The sequence below is a fragment of the Salvelinus alpinus genome, chromosome 1, assembly GCF_045679555.1.
Source record: "Salvelinus alpinus chromosome 1, SLU_Salpinus.1, whole genome shotgun sequence".
Lineage (NCBI taxonomy): Eukaryota > Metazoa > Chordata > Actinopteri > Salmoniformes > Salmonidae > Salvelinus > Salvelinus alpinus.
Window position 1 is genome coordinate 27,053,831 of NC_092086.1, and position 23,155 is coordinate 27,076,985.

Here is a 23,155-nt window from a genome sequence, read left to right on the forward strand (position 1 = left end):
TTGGGGTCACATCTGGGGGGGTTGTGGTTTTGGAATGGCAGCAGGGAGAGGATGAGCGCAAATGTACCATTTAGATTACAGGTGTCAAACTCATCCCATGGAGGGCTGACTGTCTGCAGTTTTTCCGCTCCTCCCTTATACTTGATTGATGAGTTAAGCTTCCTAATTACTAATGAACTCCCCTCACTTCGTTGTCTAGGGCTTAATTGAAAGGAATAAACAAAAACCTGCAAACAGTAGGCCCTCCATGGAATGAGTTTGACACCCCTGCATTAGATGGTGAATGCTCTTAGAATAAGAGATCACTATAGGACAGGGGTACACTCACCCTACGAGGTCCAGAGCCTGCTGTTTTCTGTTCTACCTTATCATTAATTGCACACACCTGGTGACCCAGGTCTAAATCAGTCCCTGATGAAAAAAAATGCAGAGGAACTGGCTTTGAGGTCCAGAGTTGAGTTTGAGGGCTTTTCTTCTGATCACAATTTTTGTGTGTATTATACGCTTATACACTCACCACATGAATCGTAATTCAAACTGCCTTTGATATAACCAAGTTATTATAAGCTTCATTGGTCAAAATACAGAGTAGTAGATCATACATAAGAATGAGGGAGCTTTATTAATGCCTCGGGCATGCCACGATTCGATCTGTTTAGGGTTGCAATTCGATTTGGAATCGGGCTGCCTCCCAGGCATGAGTCAGGTGCCCTGTTATGGCCGGCGGCAAAGTCGGCTCAAAACAAAAGTAATGTAACTAAGCACGTAGACTGATGAGTGGGAATTTGTTTTCACAAGCAAATTGATTGCTTTTGATAAAATGCTTTATCTGCTTTCCCAATGAAAACGAGTTAGAAAATTCAAACATGTATTTTATGGAAAATGTATGTTTCTGGACGATGCACGGTGCTGCCTGGTTGACAACATGACTGAGCGGCTCAGATTACTGTTTTGATTTGAGATGGCGCGCCTCCCTCCCCGCTTTTGCACGATGAATATTCAACCCGAGCCAACGTAATAAAACTCCCTCTTTGGTTCCGTCTGTCTGAGTCAGCTGTAGCTGCTGCCCTCCGGTGGCTGACGTGGGATATATTTTTTTAGGAACAGCCCCTGCTTGTTTGCTATTGGTTTCTTTTAAAGACTTGAGCAATTATACATATTGCTCAAAAACGGAAGTACGAACATACGTTGTCCTTGACAACCAGCAATGCGTTCTTAGCAACTGCCTCAGAATGGCAAAGATTATTGGTGCTAAGAAATCATTGTGGCAACAAGTCTGTGAAGGTAAGGTATGCTTCAGAGTTAATTGTAAATACCGGTATGCATGTTGTCGACTAAAATAGGCACAAATATTTCGTTTTCATTGTTGTGTGCAACCAGAATATGAGTCGGAGCAGCCCAGTCCACCCAGCGCTGCTTGGACAGACAGTGGTTCAGTGAGCACTCATGTCTCCCAGTACAGCGCCAGCAAGCACTCTCCTGTCTTCTATGGTCTCATGGCAGCTAAGGTAAGGCAGCCAAACATACCCTCGTAAAACTGACCATCCTACCGATCCTCGACTTCGGTGATGTCATCTATAAAATAGCCTCCAACACTCTACTCAACAAACTGGATGCAGTCTATCACAGTGGCATCCGTTTTGCCACCAAAGACCCATGCACTACCCGCCATTGCGACCTGTACGCTCTCGTTGGTTGGCCCTCGCTTCATACTCGTCGCCAGACCCACTGGCTACAGGTTATCTACAAGTCTCTGCTAGGTAAAGCCCCGCTTTATTTCAGCTCACTCGTAGCAAGCGCTCCAGCAGGTATATCTCACTGGTCATCCCCAAAGTCAATTCCTCTTTGGTCGTCTTTCCTTCCAGTTCTCTGCTGCCAATGACTGGAACGAACTGCAAAAATCTCTGAAGCTCGAAACATTTATCTCCCTCACTACCTTTAAGTACCAGCTGTCAGAGCAGCTCACATATTACTGCACCTGTACATAGCCCATCTATAATTTAGCCCAAACAACTACCTCTTCCCCTACTGTATTTATTTATTTATTTTTGCTCCTTTGCACCCCATTATTTCTATTTCTACTTTGCACATTCTTCCACTGCAAATCTACCATTCCAGTGTTTTACTTGCTATATTGTATTTACTTCGCCACCATGGCCTTTTTTTTGCCTTTACCTCCCTTATCTCACCTCATTTGCTCACATTGTATATAGACTTATTTTTCTACTGTATTATTGACTGTATGTTTTGTTTATTCCATGTGTAACTGTGTTGTATGTGTCGAATTGCTATGCTTTATCTTGGCCAGGTCGCAGTTGCAAATGAGAACTTGTTCTCAACTAGCCTACCTGGTTAAATAAAGGTGGGGGGGAAAATAAAATAAAAATGCACTTCAGTAAATACAATTCATTTGTAAAAAGAAAACGATATGTTTGTCTACATGGTGCTGTGTGGCTTTCTAGGTTGCTGTGGATGATGACCCTGTGAAGCAGTTGACCCTCTTCTGAGCCACCCTGCCCTTGCTGGATACTCTGCCTTGGACAAACCTCCATCCTCCTGTCACAGACAGCCTCTGACCACACACCCTGCATCCACTGCCCAGCTCCATCAACGTGAGTTTCAAACTACTTAAAACTCTAGCTTCTTTGTATGTGCAAAACATATTATTGCCTCTGCCAAGAGGTGTTGAAGTTTATGGCACAGGAAGTAGGTTAGTGTCCTGTAGCCTCAGTGTTTCTGGTGCAAGACCCGATACTGCTTTCCCCCCTCAATCGCTACACATAATCTATGCTTTTATCAGGAACAATACTTTCCTGTTTAATTAGCTCTCTAAGCACAGTAGAGGATAACAATGTTTCAAGTCTGTCTCGATTTTACTCCCCAATAATAGTACCATAACAGTGTTTTAGGCTACATTGGAGTGAAATGTTCCCTTGCATGGCAGAAAGGCCACTCTTACCCCACTTGTTAATCCATTCCCATGTCTGCCCCAGGCCCAATCACCCAGTTCCTGGAGGGGTCCGTGTTCCCAGTGCTACTGCCTGGACTGGAGGCCATGCTGAGAGAGGCCCAGAGACAACACTGCCTGGAGGTACTGGCACTAGGCCTATATCACACAATAACACTAACATGATATAATGGCAATTTACTAGATATCAATGTGGCCCTGCAGAACACTACAGACCACCAAACTACAATACACTACAGTATTTTAATAGTTTGCTTCCCCTGACTGTACTACATAAACAACTTTGAATTATAGAGTGACATGATGTATGATAACCTCTTCTGAAATATTGTCTCTAACATGTGATGAATCCCGACACCCAAAACTAGTACTAGGACTTATTTAATCCGACTTCAAGCACTGATGATACTATGATAATGATGATTATACTTCTGTAGAGCTCTGCAGATTATTACACAACAGTAACACTGTGATCCTTTTACTGTTTAAGAGGAAAAGAACAGCATTCAACGCTTGTGACTTCCTAACTGAGTGGCTGTACAAGTAAGACTGCCTGCATGCCCCCTTTGCTCTCTTCCATTCTCAGTTGATTTAGTACAAATCTTTGACAATGTCTCTGAACTTTCTGCCACCTCTTTATCTTCTGAGTGCTAAGCCATTGCTTTTACCATTAAAAAAAAGGTCTGTCTCTAAAAATGGATTGGTGTTACGCAACTATGACTGTAGTTTGTCTTTGTGTGAAACTAAGCTTAATATTCTGTCTGCTACGGTCTGTTCCAAAGCCTTTTCTTCTCTCTCACTGCAGTCGGAACCCCCGCCGGCAGGGACAGGCCCCTGTGGACTTCCATGAGATCCCATTTGTCAAGGACTGGCTCAGAATACAGTGAGTTGCAGAAGACTTAATAAAGTGTATACGCAAACATAACACAGAGCAAGAAAGTCATCTCAGAAATCACACAGAATATGTATGCATGTACACACACACACAGTGACACAAACTTTCACCTTAGGCTGATGCTGCCCTTATGAACAGAGGTGACTCACACGCTGCCCCCTCCTCTCTCCATCTCCTCCTCTCTTCTCCCTCCCTCTCCCAGTCCCAGGCCTCCCATCCCTCTCTCCCTACTGCTGTCAGACCAGCAGGCTGCTGTTCTCATCCAGTCCTTCTGGCGGGGCTATACCGTGAGTGTTGTTGACAGTAACGTAAAGGTCACTGTTATTTTAGATGAGAAATAGTCTTGTACCATTTTAAAAGGTGTCAATGCACGGTGTGTAAAGGGTTAAATGCTCCACTGTCCCCTATTTTGCTGTGTGTTTGTTAGTGTGTAAGCGTGCATGCTTATGTGTGTTCTTTTACGTGCATGCATGTGTGTGTATTATTGTGTTCAGGCATGTGCATTTTCAGGAGCTGGCCAGTGACCCCATATGAAACAAATATATTGTGTAATCCCATTCTTTTCTGGCTACAGCGTGATTATGTCATCAGTGATGCACTGCCTAATTCCTTCCTGTGTGGGTGTCCTTGAGTGCTCTGTTCTGGATAAATATAGACACTAATTGCTGTAAGTCACTCTGGTTAAGAGCGTCTCATAATTTACAAAAAATGTAAACTCACACACACACACACACACATAGACACACTTCTAATCAGACAAGTCTCTGTCTCGTCTATCTACTAGACACTGTTGTTGTCTGTTTACGATGTAACCACAAATTACCCCTTTTTTACACACAAACACCAAAACAGATCTTTTTCTTCTCATCCCATCTCTGTGATGGCGTAGAAAAATCCAGTCAAAAATCTCATTGTCTGTGTAAATGATTAAGGATCGACGATGCCAGCTGTGGTTTAGATCTGTCATGTCCAAACAGGCTCTGCTCGAGTGGGCTTGAAGAAGCACTGGGGTGGGCAGAGCAGAGCATGCAGAGTGTGTCCGCGTGTCCCTGTGTCCTGTTCTGCCAGTGTGGCCAGAGGTAGGCAGTATTGGATCACTTGTGTTATCTCGCACTGTAATTGGTTGTAATTCCTCTCCTCAACAGGAGGTGGCGGTAGTGAGCCTGTCCTCTCATTGACTCCCTGTGTTTATCCTGCTCTGACTGAGGTGAGGTTCAATAGGGCGAGGGATAGCACAGCAGACTCTCCCCAATAGAAGTTTAGGGATGGAGTGGAGAGAGATGGCTTGGAAGGCTCTGCTAAAAGGCTTTTTGAGGGATGATTAGAGAGGGAGTGAAGGAGAGGAACACTGTTAGTGCTGTTTTAGGAACTTGGGCCAGCCCAGAACTGGGTCTGAGGCGCTTGCTGTTTGATGTACAGCTATGTTTGTGTCTGTGGATAATGGGGATCTGGGACTAGATCTTAACTAGGGCGTAGTGGTTAGCCCTCCCAACTCACATACAGTGCCTTCGGAAAGTATTCAGACCCCTTGACTTTTTCCACATTTTGTTACGTAACAGCCTTTTTCGAAAATCTACACACAATACCCCATAATGACAAAGCGAAAACAGGTTTTTAGTAAACATAAATACCTTAGTTACATAAGTATTCAGACTCTTTGCTATGAGACTCGAAATTTTCCATTGATCATCCTTGAGATGTTTCTACAACTTGATTGGAGTTCACTTGTAGTAAATTAAATTGATTGGACATGATTTGGAAAGGCACACACCTGTCTATATAAGGTCCCACAGTTGACAGTGCATGTCAGAGCAAAAACCAAGCCATGAGGTCGAAGGAATTGTCCATAGAGCTTCGAGACATGATTGTGTCAAGGCAGCATTGAAGGTCCCCAAGAACAGTGGCCTCCATCATTCTTAAATGGAAGAAGTTTGAAACCCCCAAGACTCTTCCTAGAGCTGGCCGTCCAGCCAAACTGAGCAATCGGGGGAGAAGGGCCTTGGTCAGGGAGGTGACCAAGAATTTGATGGTCACTGACAGAGCTCTAGAGTTCCTCTGTGGAGATGGGAGAACCTTCCAGAAGGACAACAATCTCTGCAGCCCTCCACCAATCAGGCCTTTATGGTAGAGTGGCCAGATGGAAGCCACTCCTCAGTGAAAGGCACATGACAGCCAGCTTGGAGTTTGTCAAAAGGCACCTAAAGACTCTCAGACGATGAGAAACAAGATTCTCTGGTCTGATGAAACCAAGATTGAACTCTTTGGCCTTAATGCCAAGCGTCACGTCTGGAGGAAACCTGGCACCATCCCTATGGTGAAGCATGGTGGTGGCAGCATCATGCTGTGGGGATGTTTTTCGGCTGCAGGGACTGGGAGACTAGTCAGGATTGAGGGAAAGATGAACAGAGCAAAGTACAGAGAGATTCTTGATGAAAACCTGCTCCAGAGCGCTCAGGACCTCAGACTGGGGCGAAGGTTCACCTTCCAACAGGACAACAACCCTAAGCACACTGCCAAGACGACGCAGGAGTGGCTTCGGGACAAGTCTCTGAATGTCCTTGAGTGGCCCAGCCGATCGAACTTCTCTGGAGAGACCTGAAAAATCTGTGTGAGCTTGAGATGTTTTGACAAAGCTGACAGAGCTTGAGAGGATCTGCACAGAAGAATGGGAGAAACTCCCCAAGTACAGGTATGCCTAGCTTGTAGCGTCATAACCAAGATAACTCAAGGCTGTAATCACTGCCTGTAAGGTGCTTCAACAAAGTATTGAGTATTTGAAATTTTAGTTTTTTATTTGTAATAAATTAACAAAAAATTCTAAAAACTTGTTTTTGCTTTGTCATTAAGGGGTATTAAGTGTAGATTGATGAGGGGGAAACCTGTCACGTAACAAAATGTGGAAAAAGTCAAGGGGTTTGAATACTTTCTGAATGCACTGTATACCCCTGGTGGCAGGGGGACTGAGCCCACTCTGCCACTTCAGTGTCTGAGACATTCTACTTTATGATACCCCCCTCTACACTTTCCCACTGTTCTTTCAATGAAATATATAAAATAGGGATTTGTCTGGAGGCTGTGCTGATGCTCTGCACAGTGCCATCATGCTTCAGAGGAGTGTGTGTGTGTGTGTGTGTGTGTGTGTGTGTGTGTGTGTGTGTGTGTGTGTGTGTGTGTGTGTGTGTGTGTGTGTGTGTGTGTGTGTGTGTGTGTGTGTGTGTGTGTGTGTGTGTGTGTGTGTGTGTGTGTGTGTGTGTGTGTGGCTCAGCGGGGTGGAAACAGTGTTTGTGAAGCTTTTCAGTAGACGTCAATACTATTTTCCTCTCGTTCTCACCTCTAGCCCTTTATCCATCATACTCATCCTAATCCTTCCTTCCTCTCTCATTCAATCCCCCTTACACCATACTCTCCTGTTCCTCCCCCTTCCTCTGACTATCTCTCTCTTCCTCTCTCATTCAGTCCCCCTTACACCATACTCTCCTGTTCCTCCCCCTTCCTCTGACTATCTCTCTCTTCCTCTCTCATTCAGTCCCCCTTACACCATACTCTCCTGTTCCTCCCCCTTCCTCTGACTATCTCTCTCTTCCTCTCTCATTCAGTCCCCCTTACACCATACTCTCCTGTTCCTCCCCCTTCCTCTGACTATCTCTCTCTTCCTCTCTCATTCAGTCCCCCTTACACCATACTCTCCTGTTCCCCCCTTCCTCTGACTATCTCTCTCTTCCTCTCTCATTCAGTCCCCCTTACACCATACTCTCCTGTTCCTCCCCCTTCCTCTGACTATCTCTCTCTTCCTCTCTCATTCAGTCCCCCTTACACCATACTCTCCTGTCCCCCCCCCCTTCCTCTGACTATCTCTCTCTTCCTCTCTCATTCAGTCCCCCTTACACCATACTCTCCTGTTCCTCCCCCCTCCTCTGACTATCTCTCTCTTCCTCTCTCATTCAGTCCCCCTTACACCATACTCTCCTGTTCCTCCCCCTTCCTCTGACTATCTCTCTCTTCCTCTCTCATTCAGTCCCCCTTACACCATACTCTCCTGTTCCCCCCTTCCTCTGACTATCTCTCTCTTCCTCTCTCATTCAGTCCCCCTTACACCATACTCTCCTGTTCCTCCCCCTTCCTCTGACTATCTCTCTCTTCCTCTCTCATTCAGTCCCCCTTACACCATACTCTCCTGTTCCTCCCCCCTTCCTCTGACTATATCTCTCTTTCTCTGCCTCATCCCTCTCTCTTACTATCTCTCTCTTTCTCTCTCTCTCACTCACTTGGCTGAGTTATGTAACCTGCCTGACGCAGCATTGACTGCAGAGAAGGGGTGTGCGGGTGCGTGTGTACGTGCATTTGTGTGTACCCCTCCCTCCCTCACCTCTTTCATTCACAATATGTGTAGTTGTTACCAAGGATGAACGTTCGGCATCAGAAACACACGTTGATGATGCCACATAGCAGCCAGTATATCACACAGCAGCCAGTATATCACACAGCAGCCAGTATATCACACAGCAGCCAGTATATCACACAGCAGCCAGTATATCAAAGAGCACCCAGTCAGACAATGTTCTTGTCTCTCTGAGCAGCACAGGGAGATGCTAGGCTGAACACTAGAAAGAGAGATGCTACGACACAACATGTTATGTAATATACTTAGCTAACACACCGTAGCCATAGCCCAGCTACCCATAATCCTCCATCCTTTAACTCCTGCTAGGCACAGTGCAGTACAGTACTGGAGGTACACATCAAAGTGTAAACTCCTCTTTTCACAGTCCCCAAATCCAGAATAAATTCAAGAAAGTGTACGGTATTATATAGAGCCATTATTGCATGGAAATCCGTTCCATCTCATATTGCTCAGATGAACAGCAAACCTGGTTTCAAAAAACAGATAAAGCAATACCTAACGACACAACGCCTCTCCCCTATTTGACCTAGATAGTTTGTGTGTATGTTATTGACATGTAGGCTATGTGTGCCTTTAAAACATGTTTGATGTAGTTCTGTCCTTGAGCTGTATTATCTAATGTTTCATGTTTAGTGTGGACCCCAGGAAGAATAGTTGCTGCTTTCGCAACAGCTAATGGGGATGTTCATCAGGCACCAAACAGAAGAAAAGGGACTGAAACAGGGATGGACTACCTGCACTCACCCAATAAGAAACGCTTGTTTTTCAACTTCCGTTTCAAAACGTTTTGCTATGGTTTGACCTAATGAATATGACCTTGCTCTAACCATCTGGAAGCCTTAGCCAGCAGATGCACTACATAAGCCCACAACAGAGATCAGTGGAGGCTGCTGAGGGGAGGACGGCTCATAATAATGTCTGGAATGGAGTCAATGGAATGGTATCAACCATATGGAAGCCATCTCCTCCCTTCAGCAGCCTCCACTGACAGAGATATACTACATAAACCCACCACAGAGATATACTACATAAGTCCACCACAGAAATATACTACGTAAGCCCACATCAGAGATGTACTACATAAACCCACCACAGAGATATCCTACATAAACCCACCACAGAGATATATTACATAAACCCACCACAGAGATATATTACATAAACCCACCACAGAGATGTACTACATAACCCACCACAGAGATATATTACATAAACCCACCACAGAGATGTACTACATAAACCCACCACAGAGATGTACTACATAAGCCCACTACAGAGATGTGTACATAAACCCACCACAGAGATATATTACATAAACCCACCACAGAGATGTACTACATAAGCCCACTACAGAGATGTGTACATAAACCCACCACAGAGATATATTACATAAACCCACCACAGAGATATACTACATAAGCCCACCACAGAGATGTGTACATAAACCCACCACAGACCACTTAAGGCATTGCAATGGTGAGTTAAACAGTATTGTGGCCAAAAGAGACCAGTAATAAATAGCTTTCCAATTAAACAGTCAATGGGGCTCAATAGTGTGGCCATGTAGAGAAAGAGAGGGCTTTTATGGTCATAGATAGACGCCTCTAGGGTGCTGCTCTGTTTAGCCTACCCCACTCTCAGAGATTTACAGGCATGGACTCAGTACCTAGCCCAGTCCAGCCCAGGACATCTCATAGCCCAGCACAGCAGAGCTTAGTCCTAGCCTACCCCATTCCAGTCCATAGTCAGTCTAGCCTATAGCCTAGCCTAGTAGCTTAGCTTTTTCTATCCTATAGCCTAGCCTACCAGAGTCCATAGTCAGTCTAGCCTATAGCCTAGCCTACCCCAGTCCATAGTCAGTCTAGCCTATAGCCTAGCCTACCCCAGTCCATAGTCAGTCTAGCCTATAGCCTAGCCTAGTAGTTTAGCTTTGTCTAGCCTATAGCCTAGCCTACCCCAGTCCATAGTCAGTCTAGCCTATAGCCTAGCCTAGTAGTTTAGCTTTGTCTAGCCTATAGCCTAGCCTACCCCAGTCCATAGTCAGTCTAGCCTATAGCCTAGCCTACCCCAGCCCATAGTCATCTACCTCTCTGTGTACTTAGACTGTGAGTAGCTAGGTACTGCTGTGCCCTATACTTACTTTGCCAGGGCTCTACAGTGCGACCATTTTACTCGCATATGCGCCTAAATATTTTGCTGTGCGACCTGGAATTTTAATTGAGGAGCACCAGTGTGCCTAGAAAAACATCACCCAGATGATAATTGTTGTAATGATAATGTACGGCAGCACCTGAGTGCCATGGAGAACACACTGAGCGCAGATTCATGACAAAGAAAACGGCTTGTTACATCAAATATTTTTTTATGTGCTCTTAACATTTTTTACTTGGCGCACACATGCTCCTTGTAAAAAGGGGCAGCATAGAGCCCTGTGTATGACTGTGGGGTGTAGGCTTGGGTGACCCCCAGTATTATCCCTGCATGCCCTGGCATGGCCTGGTAGTGGTGCCACCACTATCAGTGATACATTCACAGAACTGTGGGAACATAGAAATATAATCTGTAGAACAGACATCCCCATTCAAGTCAAGACTCCACACCTGTTCTAGCAAATACATGTCTATGTGAGGCAAGGCTGTTGGAGAGAGATTTTGCCCATAGAGAACTAGGTCTGTGATTCCAGATGAGTGATTGGAGGGATGTTAGTTGACTTGCATTAGACCAGTGAGCTAGTGAAAAGCTAATGGTAGGCAAGCCTTTATGAGGGGCGGACAATAAGAACACAAGGGCTGAGTTAGCCTGATAACCACAATGGACACTTCTCTAATCTGTGTCTACCCATCCCTCCCTTTAAATGGCAATCCAAAGGGAGTGATGTTGTCTGCTTGCAGTACACCCTATAGGCTTATAGTACACACTACATAGGGAATAGGGTGCTGTTTGAGACACAGCCAGTGATGCAGTGAGGAACCACAAGGCACTTAGATGAACCCTGTGTGGCCCCCAGGAAGTGCAGTACCCTGGGGCAGAGCGTGGTTCTTCCTCCTCTCCATCCACCCCTACATTCCTCCATGGCCCGGCTCTGCTGTAGATGAATCAAATAAAATAACATTTTATTTGTCACATGCAGCGAATACAACAGGTGTAGGTAGACCTTACCGTGAAATGCTTACTTACAAGCCCTTAACCAACAATGCAGTTCAAGAAGTAGGGTTCAGAAAATATTTGCTAAATAAACTAAAGTAAAAAATGTCATAAAAAGTAACACAATAAGATGACATAACAATAACGAGGCTATGTACAGGGGGTACCTGTACCGAGTCAATGTGGGGGGGTACAGATTAGTCAAGGTAATATGTACATGTAGGGAGGGGTAAAGTGACTATGCATAGATAACTGACTATGCATAGCAGCAGTGTAAAAACATATGTAACTAGTCCGGGTGGCCATTTGATGAATTGTTCAGCAGTCTTATGGCTTAGGGGTTGAAGCTGATCAGGAGCCTTTTGGACCTAGACTTGGTACTCTAGTACCACTTGCCATGCGGTAGCAGAGGAAACAGTCTATGACTTGGGTGACTGGAGTCTTTGACAATTCTTTGGGCTTTCCTCTGACACTGCCTATTATATAGGTCCTGGCTGGCAGGAAGCTTGGCCCCAGTGATGTATTGGGCCGTTTGCACTACCCTCTGTAGTGACTTACGGTTGGATGCCGAGCAGTTGTCCTACCAGGCAGTGATGCAACCGGTCAGGACACTCTCGATGGTGCAGCTGTATAACAATCTGGGGACCCATGCTAAATCTTTTCAGTCTCCTGAGGGGGAAAAGGCGTTGTCGTGCCCTCTTCACAACTGTCTTGGTGTGTTTGGACCATGATAGTTTGTTGGTGATGTGGACACCAAGGAACTTGAAACTCTCAACCCGTTGATGTTAATGGGGGCCTGTCCGGCCCGCCTTTTCCTGTAGTCCACGATCAGATCCTTTGTCTTGCTCACGTTGACGGAGAGGTTGTTGTCCTGGCACCACACTGCCAGTTCTCTGACCTCCTCCTTATAGGCTGTCTCATCGTTGTCAGTGATCAGGCCTACCACTGTCGTCGTCAGAAAACGTAATGATGGTGTTGGAGTCGTGCTTGGCCACATATTCGTGGGTCAACAGGGAGTACAGGAGGGGACTAAGCACGCAACCCTGAGGGGCCCCGGTGTTGAGGATCAGTGTGGCAGATGTGTTGTTACCTACCCTTAACACATGGGGGCGGCCCGTCAGGAAGTCCAGGATCCAGTTGCAGAGGGAGGTGTTTAGTCCCAGGGTTCTTAGCTTAGTGATGAGCTTTGTGGGCATTATGACCAGCCTTTCAAAGCACTTCATGACTACTGACGTGTATGCTACGGGGCGGTAGTCATTTAGGCAGGTTACCTTGGCATTCTTGGGCACAGGGACTATGGTGGTCTGCTGAAACATGTTGGTAGTACAGCCTGGGTCAGGGAGAGGTTGAACATGTCAGTGAAGACACTTGCCAGTTGGTGTGAGTACACGCCCTGGTAATCTGTCTGCCCCGTGGCCTTGTGAATGGTGACCTGTTTGAAGGTAGGCTACGGAAAGCATGATCACACAGTCGTCCGGAAACAGCTGGTGCTCTCATGCATGCTTCAGTGTTCAGGATGAAGTAAAGTCTCTGATCTCACTCTAACCCCCTTTCCTCTCCGCTTTATTCTTCTCCTCTCTTCTCCTCCCTTTTCTCCCACAGACTTGGACAAGAGCTCTGTCTCAGCTAGACCACCTGACAGAGAGAATGACACTTGGAATACGTGTGTGTGTGTGTGTGTGTGTGTGTGTGTGTGTGTGTGTGTGTGTGTGTGTGTGTGTGTGTGTGTGTGTGTGTGTGTGTGTGTGTGTGTGTGTGTGTGTGTGTGTGTGTGTGTGTGTGTGTGTGTGTGTGTGCATCTGTGTATCTTTGTGTCAGGTATTTATGTGGGTGTTTGTGTGTGTGCGCGTGTACGTGTGTGTGTGTGTGTGTGCGCACGTGTGTGTGTGAACAGGTTTTCTTGGGAAGACTTTGACTTGGAGCGAGGATGCCAGTGGGGATTAAGTTGCATGGGGTCTCACTGTGCTTTTGGTGCTTATGCTGTGTGTGTGTGTGCACGCTGTTTCACTCATTTATATAATCACGTTTGAAATGCCCATCCTTCACACATACCCAGGGTAGGGACAACTCATTCACGTGTTCAACTAAAATACACACAGACACACATACCCAGGGTAGGGACAACTCATTCACGTGTTCAACTAAAATACACACAGACACACACATACATCCTGACGTGCACACCAAAGTACACAATACACACATACTCAAAAGATTATTAGGAAAGGCGCACTAATGGTTTTTTGACACACAAAAACACTCATCCGTATGTAATGAAACAGACACGTGTACAGACAGACATGATGCAGTGCTAAACTGAATCCATGATGCACTTCAGCCATAACAAACCTCACCCTGGTTAACTAGCTATCTGCATTGATTTACACTCCCATCACCCATCCCCTTTCTTCCTCAAGTGCCATACTGACACACACACACGAACACGCACGCACGCATGCACACGTACGGACACAAACAACAGACTGCCCCCCTTCTGACACTCACCCCTCATTTCCATCTCTATGGTATCTCCCGTCAGCAGAGGGGGTTGTGCTGCGTTCTGACACCCACTGAATAAACCATGGCTCCCCCTCCCCTACCCCCCTCCACCCCAATGCCATGGTACGGCCTTACGTAACAGGCCCACTTTCACAGCCACACACTCCCATTTAGACTGCAGCTAGCTACGGCTAACCACTAACTAAGGCTATACTGGGGAGAGAGATGGAGGAGGGGAGAGACCGGGGGGAGGGGAGGCTGAGGAACAGGAGTGAGATGAAGGAATGGGAGCAAGGAGTGGGAGGGTGAGAGGAGGCAAAGAAGTAGAGAGAGGGGAGGGTAGAGAGAGTGAAAGGAGGGATGATGGGAGGAGGGGAGAGAGATGTAAAAGGGACACACTGGGGAGAGGGAGATAGAAATGGGAGCAAGGGGGAAGGGTGAAATGCGGGAGGGAGAGGCAAGAAGTGAGGTGGAGAAGAGAGAGGAAAGATGGGAGAGAGAGGAGGAGAGGAAGGAGAATGGTATAAAAGAAAGGACAGATGGGAACAAGGAGAGGAGGTAAGAGAGTGGCAAACAGAAGTGTGTGTGGGATAGAAAGAAGACATGAAGAAAAAGACAGACAGACAGACAGACAGACAGACAGACAGACAGACAGACAGACAGACAGACAGACAGACAGACAGACAGACAGACAGTAGGAGGGGTGAGAGGAGAATAGAGAGCAGGAGAAAACGGGTGAAGAGGGACTCTGAGACATAAAGATCTAGTCAGAGTGTAGGAAAGAGGGGGGCTGGGAGAGAGGAGGATTCAGGGACATGTTCTATTCAGCTACCCTGCAGCAGCTATTTGGAACCTCATTGAAAGCTTTGAGGCCACACAGAAACACAGGGAAAGGCCTCTGAAAGGCTCCAGGAAAAACATGCTCTCTCAGTATTCTGGATTTAGGCCCACCATCCACATCATCATCTGCATTATTATCCACATGATCATCAACATACAATAGCTGAAAGACCTGGCACTGCCACTGCCTTCAGTTTACTGCCAAACACGTTGTTTTATCAACACAGGAATCCGCATGAATATTAGTACTGCTAAACTACCCATCCTATTGCCTGCAGCGTACAATACACACACACACTGCTGTATGGTATTCTGGAGGAAGGAATCTATATTCAGGTGTGCCAGCCCAGTGTGTTTCTCCTCCAGCTGCTTCAGATTAAAACACCGTAGGATTCTACCAGAGAGGATCTGGACCATCTAGAGGATACTGCCTGTTTTAGTTTGATTGACAATGTGGATTCAATCAAGGTCAAACACAAGAATAGACATTACAACTGTGTGTTTGTGTGTGTGTGTGTGTGTGTGTGTGTGTGTGTGTGTGTGTGTGTGTGTGTGTGTGTGTGTGTGTGTGTGTGTGTGTGTGTGTGTGTGTGTGTGTGTGTGTGTGTGTGTGTGTGTGTGTGTGTGTGTGTGTGTGTGTGTGTGTGTGTGTGTGTAGGTGCGGGCCCGTGCAGATGTGCAGGAGCTGCGCCAGTGGCAGAGGGAGCTTAGAGAGGATAACCGTGACATCACCAAAACGGTCCAAGAATTCTGGGCTCACCAGGAGAGCCGGGGTGAGTGAACACACACACACACAGGTAACTGACAAAATAATGGAAACAATTGAGTAAATGAGGTAGGGATGTGCACGGTTATTCAGATGTTCAAATGTCCGAATGGACAATTTTACGTCTATTTTAACAATGAAAAGGCTTTGTCTAAATGTAATTGTCTATCTGACATTGCTACACACAAGGATATGCCATGACATTTGAAATACTTAATTCAATAAAACTATCTTTTGAATGTAGTTTTTATGACATAAAGTACATACCATAGTAGCCTACACGGGTTTCATGTGTTTGTTATTGTCGGCCAATCAAAGTGGCACCGTCTACAGTCAGTGGCTCCATGTGTAGTAAGCAACGTGGGAGATCTCTAATCAATGCAAAATGGAATTAAAATGACAGAATTAAGTTAGTTAAATGAGAAGGAGTAGGCTACAACTACGAGCAACGATCAGGTAAGCTGTTGTTTAATCTGAATGGAGTTGCTGCTGAGGAGAGAGCGAGAGAGAGGTGAAGGAGAGGGAGAGAATGAGAGCAGGAAAGGGAGGGGGAAGAAATATGGGAAGTGAAGGAGACAGAAGAGAAAATGTCTGCAGGGTTCAGGATGTCTTTGTGACACAGAGGGAGGGGAGGGGGACTGCACACATCTTCAGAAAGAGATGGAGGCAGGAAAGAAGGAGAGAGAGAATGAGGGAGATGAAAATGTCAGCGTGTGTGTGTGTGTGTGTGTGTGTGTGTGTGTGTGTGTGTGTGTGTGTGTGTGTGTGTGTGTGTGTGTGTGTGTGTGTGTGTGTGTGTGTGTGTGTGGTGTGTGTATATATATATAGTGTAGAGCAGCTGGGAATGTAGGCCCTATTCCAGAGAGAAAACCCTGAGCCCTTAATGGTTGACTGGCTGGCATTCCTGGGAGAACGACACAGCTATGTCCTTGACAACACACACACACTTTACAAATATGCACACACACGAACATAACCACATGCTCAATACATACAGAAGCACAGATTACAATGCACATACATGCACAGAATATCTCCGTCACATACATACAAACAGATATGCTTAGACATACATACATACAAACAGGCAGATGTTTTAACCGCCCTGCACATGTCTACATTTTATTTTAGATACACAGACACTCCACTCACACACACACACAGACACATCGGTCTTTTCCACATGACCACCACATTGAGGCACGCATTCCAGAACAACAAAGGCACACACACCACACACACACACACCACACACATCACACACATCCAAATAGCTGTGGAGCAGCGAACATTCTTACACTTCCTGGTACACGACACTCCTGCTGTGTGAAGAGAGTGCTGACCTGACATTCCAGCAGGGGGCCTGGGGAGGCTGTGGGAGCACAGAAACACACCTGACCTTATGTTCTCAATGGAGATGGAGAGGGACCTCTCTATCTCTCAGCATCAGCACCTGTTGTCAATGGAGACCTCTCTACTCTCTACCTCTCAACAGCAGCACCTGAATACAGTATTCTCAATGGGGAGGTACTTCTCTCTATACCTGACTATTGTGTTGTCAATGCAGACCTCTCTACTTCTTCAACATAAGCACCTGACAACTGTGTTCTCAATAGAGAGCCCTCTCTCAACATCAGTACCACAGCACTGTACAGTACTTGTGTGTGAGAGAGAGACAGAGAGATGCATATAGAAAGATAGAGGAAGGGGTAGATGGAGAGACCTTGCTGGGCTGTTTTTGCTGAAGTTGCAGTTTGTTTGTTGTTTTTGGGCGTAATGAACCGAGAGCAGAGCAGCATACAGTGCAGAGTGACAGATGACACAAACCACAGGACAGAGAGAGAAGAGGGGGAGTGTGAGAGAGATGGAGAAGAGAGAGAGAAAGACCTGAAAGAGAGGCAGAGGAAAAGAGAGAAATTGAGATGGGAGGGAGAGAGGAAGAGGGAGACATGAAATGAGAAAATAAATGTTAACTTTGTGATACAGCAGCTGATGCCAGGCTGATCTCATCTGACCCAGTACCATACCATACCCATTCACCATTACACACTTCACAGGCTGAAACACAAGCACTGGAAATGGCCTAAAAACCTCACAGGATGAAACATTTAAGGACCTCGCCATTAGGGCTGTGACGGTCATGGAATGTTGGATGAGGGTTATTGGTCAGCCAAATGGCCGTGGTCACCTTATAATCATTTGAATAGCACATCTTCTCCTCTACTCCGCTCCTGACTGCTGCTGCAGTGAGGGGAATCGTTTGCTACAACACCTTGCTTGTTTCAGCAAGGAGCAACAAAGTTTCATCACGTTGTAAAGAGTCCATGTTACCACGGAAATGCCCGACCAGTCAGCTGTTCGTTCCACACACACACGTACACAAAATGGTTATGGTGGTTATGGAAATTACTTTAGAAACTTCACCGTCTGAAACATAAGCCCTAGAATTGACTTAGATTGAAACATTATCACTGGAAATGGACTTAAAGACATTCTGAAACATAAGCACTGGAAACAAGCAGGAAAAGCATTCATACTGAGGCGGTCTCATCTCTTGGTCTCGACAGGGTTCTCAGACATGGCCGCCACAGGTCAGGTCAGGCCTGGAGGTCAAGCGTCAGCTGACAGGTGCAGAGCTCAGCACCACATTAATCTATCTCCTCGTGTCCTTGACCTCGTTTATCATGTGAGGAATGTATCTCTGATGACGGATCAGTGAACACGACAACATAACAAAGCTAGCTATCCCATAGCTCGGTAACTCAACAACAGGGTTGGGGTCAATTCCATTTAAATTCAGGATGTAAACTGATATTCCAATTCGAAATAAAACATTTTTCAATACTTTTTGGGGTAACATTTTAATTTGCGTCCTGTTTACTTGATTGAATTGAAATTGACCCCAAACACCGTCATTAACCAGCGTAAACATAGCAAACCATCATACCCAACATTGTGTCTGTGACGTCTACAACACACATTCGTTTTTCTCTCTCTCTCTTTGTTTGAGTATTGTAACTGGTCAAATATAAAGAACTCAATTCTATTCAAGAAAGCTTTGCATCTATGATGTCACGTCTATTGTCTATTACTGAGGCTAACAATAGAACTGGCAGCTGTCACCATGAGCTAGTCTACAAACCTCTGAATTGTGTGTGTGTGTGTGTGTGTGTGTGTGTGTGTGTGTGTGTGTGTGTGTGTGTGTGTGTGTGTGTGTGTGTGTGTGTGTGTGTGTGTGTGTGTGTGTGTGTGTGTGTGTGTGTGTGGATAAACTGTATGTTTGGTTTATTTTGTTTTATTCTTTCCTAGTGACCTCGGCCCTCAATGACCTCAGGGGGGACTCCACCACCCCTCAGACCGGCGGTGGGTACTCCAACTCAGACGTGTCCATCCAGGTGGTCTCCCCCACCCCCCAGAGCACCATGGTCCACACCCCCACCTCCCAGATGAGTCCTGAGAGCACCGAGTCGCTGCCCCCCAGCCTGCAGGGAGTAGAGGAGCTGACCAGGGAGGAAAGGACACTAACTGACTCACTGACCCTGCCCGAGGCTGCTGCTGCTGCCGTCGCTGCTTTAGCCACCGCTATGGATACCTTTTCCCCATCCTTAGGGAAACACTGAAAGGCCATAGAGGCTGAGGCAATCTGTGTCCCAAATGGCACCCTATTCCCTATACCAGAGCTGCCAAATCCTTGTCCTGGAGGGCTGAAATACAGTGGCTTGCGAAACTATTCACCCCCCTTGGCATTTTTCTTATTTTGTTGCCTTACAACCTGGAATTAAAATATATTTTTTGGGGGGGTTTGTATCATTTGATTTACACAACATGCCTACCACTTTGAAGATGCAAAATATTTTTTATTCTGAAACAAACTTGAGCGTGCATAACTATTCACCGCCCCAAAGTCAATACTTTGTAGATCCGCCTTTTGCAGCAATTACAGCTGCAAGTTTCTTGGTATATGTCTCTATAAGCTTGGTACATCTAGCCACTGGGATTCTTTTCCCATTCTTCAAGGCAAAACTGCTCCAGCTCCTTCAAGTTGGATGGATTCCGCTGGTGTACAGCAATCTTTAAGTCATACCACAGATTCTCAATTAGATTGAGGTCTGGGCTTTGACCAGGCCATTCCAAGACATTTAAATGTTTCCCCTTTAACCACTTGAGTGTTGCTTTAGCAGTATGCTTAGGGTCATTGTCCTGTGGAAGGTGAACCTCTGTCCCAGTCTTAAATCTCTGGAAGACTGAAACAGGTTACCCTCAAGAAATACTTTCTATTTAGCCCTATCCATCATTCCTTCAATTCTGACCAGTTTCCCAGTCCCTGCCGATGACAAACATCCCCACAGCATGATGCTGCCACCACCGTGCTTCACTGTGGGGATGGTGTTCTCGGTGTGATGAGAGGTGTTGGGTTTACACCAGACATAGCGTTTTCCTTGATGGCCAAAAAGCTCAATTTTAGTCTCACCTGACCAGAGTACCTTCTTCCATATGTTTGGAGAGTCTCCCACATGCCTTTTGGCGAACACCAAACGTGTTTGCTTATTTTTTTCTTTAAGCAATGGCTTTTTTCTGGACACTCTTCCATAAAGCCCAGCTCTGTGGAGGCTTAAAGTAGTCCTATGGACAGATACTTCAATCTCCGCTGTGGAGCTTTGCAGCTCCTTCAGGGTTATCTTTGGTCTCTTTGTTGCCTCTCTGATTAATGCCCTCCTTGCCTGGTCCGTGAGTTTTGGTGGGCGGCCCTCTCTTGGCAGGTTTGCTGTGGTGCCATATTCTTTCATTTTTTTTATAATGGATGTAATGGTGCTCCAACCCTGATCTGTACATTTCCACAACTTTGTCCCTGGCCTGTTTTGGAGAGCTCCTTGGTCTTCATGGTGTCTCTTGCTTGGTGGTTCCCCTTGCTTAGTGGTGTTGCAGACTCTGGGGCCTTTCAGAACAGAACATATACTGAGATCATGTGACAGATCATGTGACACTTAGATTGCACACAGGTGGACTTTATTTAACTAATTATGTGACTTCTGAAGGTAATTGGTTGCACCAGATCTTATTTAGGAGCTTCATAGCGAAGGGGGTGAATACATATGCACACACCACTTTTCCGTTTTTTATTTTTTATTTTTTGAAACAAGTAATTTGTTTAAATTTCACTTCACCAATTTGGACTATTTTCTGTATGTCCATTACATGAAATACAAATAAAAATCAATTCAAATTACAGGTTGTAATGCAACAAAATAGGAAAAATGCCAAGGGGGATGAATACTTTTTAAGGCACTGTACTTCTGATTTTCAGGACTAATTCAGACCTGGGACACCAGGTGTGTGCAACAAACTACCAGGTAGAAACTAAAACCAGAAATGTTTCGTGTTCCAGGATTGGGCCTGCCCTATATAGTGCACTACTTGACCAACTACCTGTCCCTCCATATTGTTTGTGTGGCTAGGGATCTTGCCGACTACGCCAACTGGTCAAAAGTAATACATCTTACAGGGTGCTACGGCAGAGCATGACATGTACATCATCAATGTTATATCAACATCACCACCTCAGAGAATACACTTTTACACACTATTACTGACACACTACTGATGAAGAGCATAGGTTACACACTAATATTAGAAACCACATCGATACGTACTGTAAAGATGACTAGACACTCTGGTAGTCACTAGCACAATGGCTTTGCTTCTAATCACCTCCATAGCGCATAGAAAGTTACAAATATTTCCTGTATTTGTCACTTCTTTTTTCCACGAACAAGGTGATAATAATGCTTTGGCTCATGAAACAGACAAATGTTCTCACTCAAAACAGGAATTTATGGCAGAGAAAAGGACAAGAACAGATGAACAGAATAGCACATTCTTTTTCCACCTTAGCCTTGTGTTCTGCAAGTCAGGAAGCTGAATGACCCTGTTGATGGAAAGAGGAAGAGAAAGTGAGATCTGAGAAGAGTGATCTCTGTGACTGAGAGCAAGCTGATAAACAGGACAGCAATAAAACACTGAGAATGACAAGATAGAGTGTGCTATACTTTACTCCCTCGTGGACCTTAGAGACCATTGACATTCCATTGGTTTTGAGAGTGCAATTCAGTGTATTGGCATTATATCCACTGTTATATGTCTGAGGGACTTACCTGCAGAGACCCTGCTCATGAAGGCCTCACAGTTTTCAATTGGACCAAATCACAGAGCAGAACAGCGGGTTGGCCCTGTGATAGACAGCTGCTGGGCCAATCCTGACGCAGCAGCCCCCAGAAGGCCCAGGCCAGGGAAGGGAGAGAGATGTATCTCAGTCAGTAGGTAATTGGATGCCCGGGGCACAGCTGCCACTGGGTTAGGGTGAGGCGATAAAACAGCTCATTTCATTTCGAGGACATTTGATAGGCCTGAGCAACAAGCACTCCACAGTAGAGCTTGGCTGGCTGGCCGGAAGCAGTGGGTCCTGTTGCATGGTGAAACTGGATCACATTGCAGTGGGTAGGTAGCATTAGCCCAGCAGTTAGCAGGACTGCTCTACTAGTTTCAATGTTACTGCATGCACTGGCATGAAAGCTTTAGCTTGGCCTCACATCTGTATGTGCTTTTGTCAACTCTGACTGGCTGAGGAGTAATCTGGGGAGAAGGTACATCTAGTTGAGGAGTAGTCTGGGGTGAAGGTAACTCTGGCTGAGGAGTAGTCTTGGGAGAAGGTAACTGGCTGAGGAGTAGTCTTGGGAGAAGGTAACTGGCTGAGGAGTAGTCTGGGGAGAAGGTACCTGGCTGAGGAGTAGTCTGGGGAGAAAGTAACTGGCTGAGGAGTAGTCTGGGGAGAAGGTACCTGGCTGAGGAGTAGTCTGGGGAGAAGGTACCTGGCTGAGGAGTAGTCTGGGGAGAAGGTACCTGGCTGAGGAGTAGTCTGGGGAGAAAGTAACTGGCTGAGGAGTAGTCTGGGGAGAAGGTGAACTGGCTGAGGAGTAGTCTGGGGAGAAGGTGAACTGGCTGAGGAGTAGTCTGGGGAGAAGGTGAACTGGCTGAGGAGTAGTCTGGGGAGAAGGTACCTGGCTGAGGAGTAGTCTGGGGAGAAAGTAACTGGCTGAGGAGTAGTCTGGGGAGAAGGGAACTGGCTGAGGAGTAGTCTGGGGAGAAGGTGAACTGGCTGAGGAGTAGTCTGGGGAGAAGGTGAACTGGCTGAGGAGTAGTCTTGGGAGAAGGTAACTGGCTGAGGAGTAGTCTGGGGAGAAGGTGAACTGGCTGAGGAGTAGTCTGGGGAGAAGGTGAACTGGCTGAGGAGTAGTCTGGGGAGAAGGGAACTCTGGCTGGGGAGTAGTCTGGGGAGAAGGGAACTGGCTGAGGAGTAGTCTGGGGAGAAGGTACCTGGCTGAGGAGTAGTCTGGGGAGAAGGGAACTCTGGCTGGGGAGTAGTCTGGGGAGAAGGTAACTCTGGCTGGGGAGTAGTCTGGGGAGAAGGTACCTGGCTGAGGAGTAGTCTGGGGAGAATGTACCTGGCTGAAGAGTAGTCTGGGGAGAAGGTACCTGGCTGAGGAGTAGTCTGGGGAGAAAGTAACTGGCTGAGGAGTAGTCTGGGGAGAAGGTGAACTGGCTGAGTAGTAGTCTGGGGAGAACTGAACTCTGGCTGGGGAGTAG

The 23,155-nt window shown here is 46.2% G+C and overlaps 1 protein-coding gene across 1 annotated transcript; it reads left to right on the top strand.

Moving 5' to 3' along the window:
* Positions 1-61: 61 nt before the first annotated feature.
* Positions 62-21,546, top strand: iqck (IQ motif containing K). The gene is given in 10 exon segments (XM_071395021.1): positions 62-1,284; positions 1,381-1,508; positions 2,463-2,490; positions 2,493-2,612; positions 2,994-3,091; positions 3,459-3,511; positions 3,774-3,851; positions 4,066-4,150; positions 15,407-15,521; positions 18,824-21,546. Coding segments are annotated over 10 exon segments (1,068 nt in total). The 5' UTR covers positions 62-1,232; the 3' UTR covers positions 19,135-21,546.
* The last annotated feature ends 1,609 nt before the right edge of the window (positions 21,547-23,155 follow it).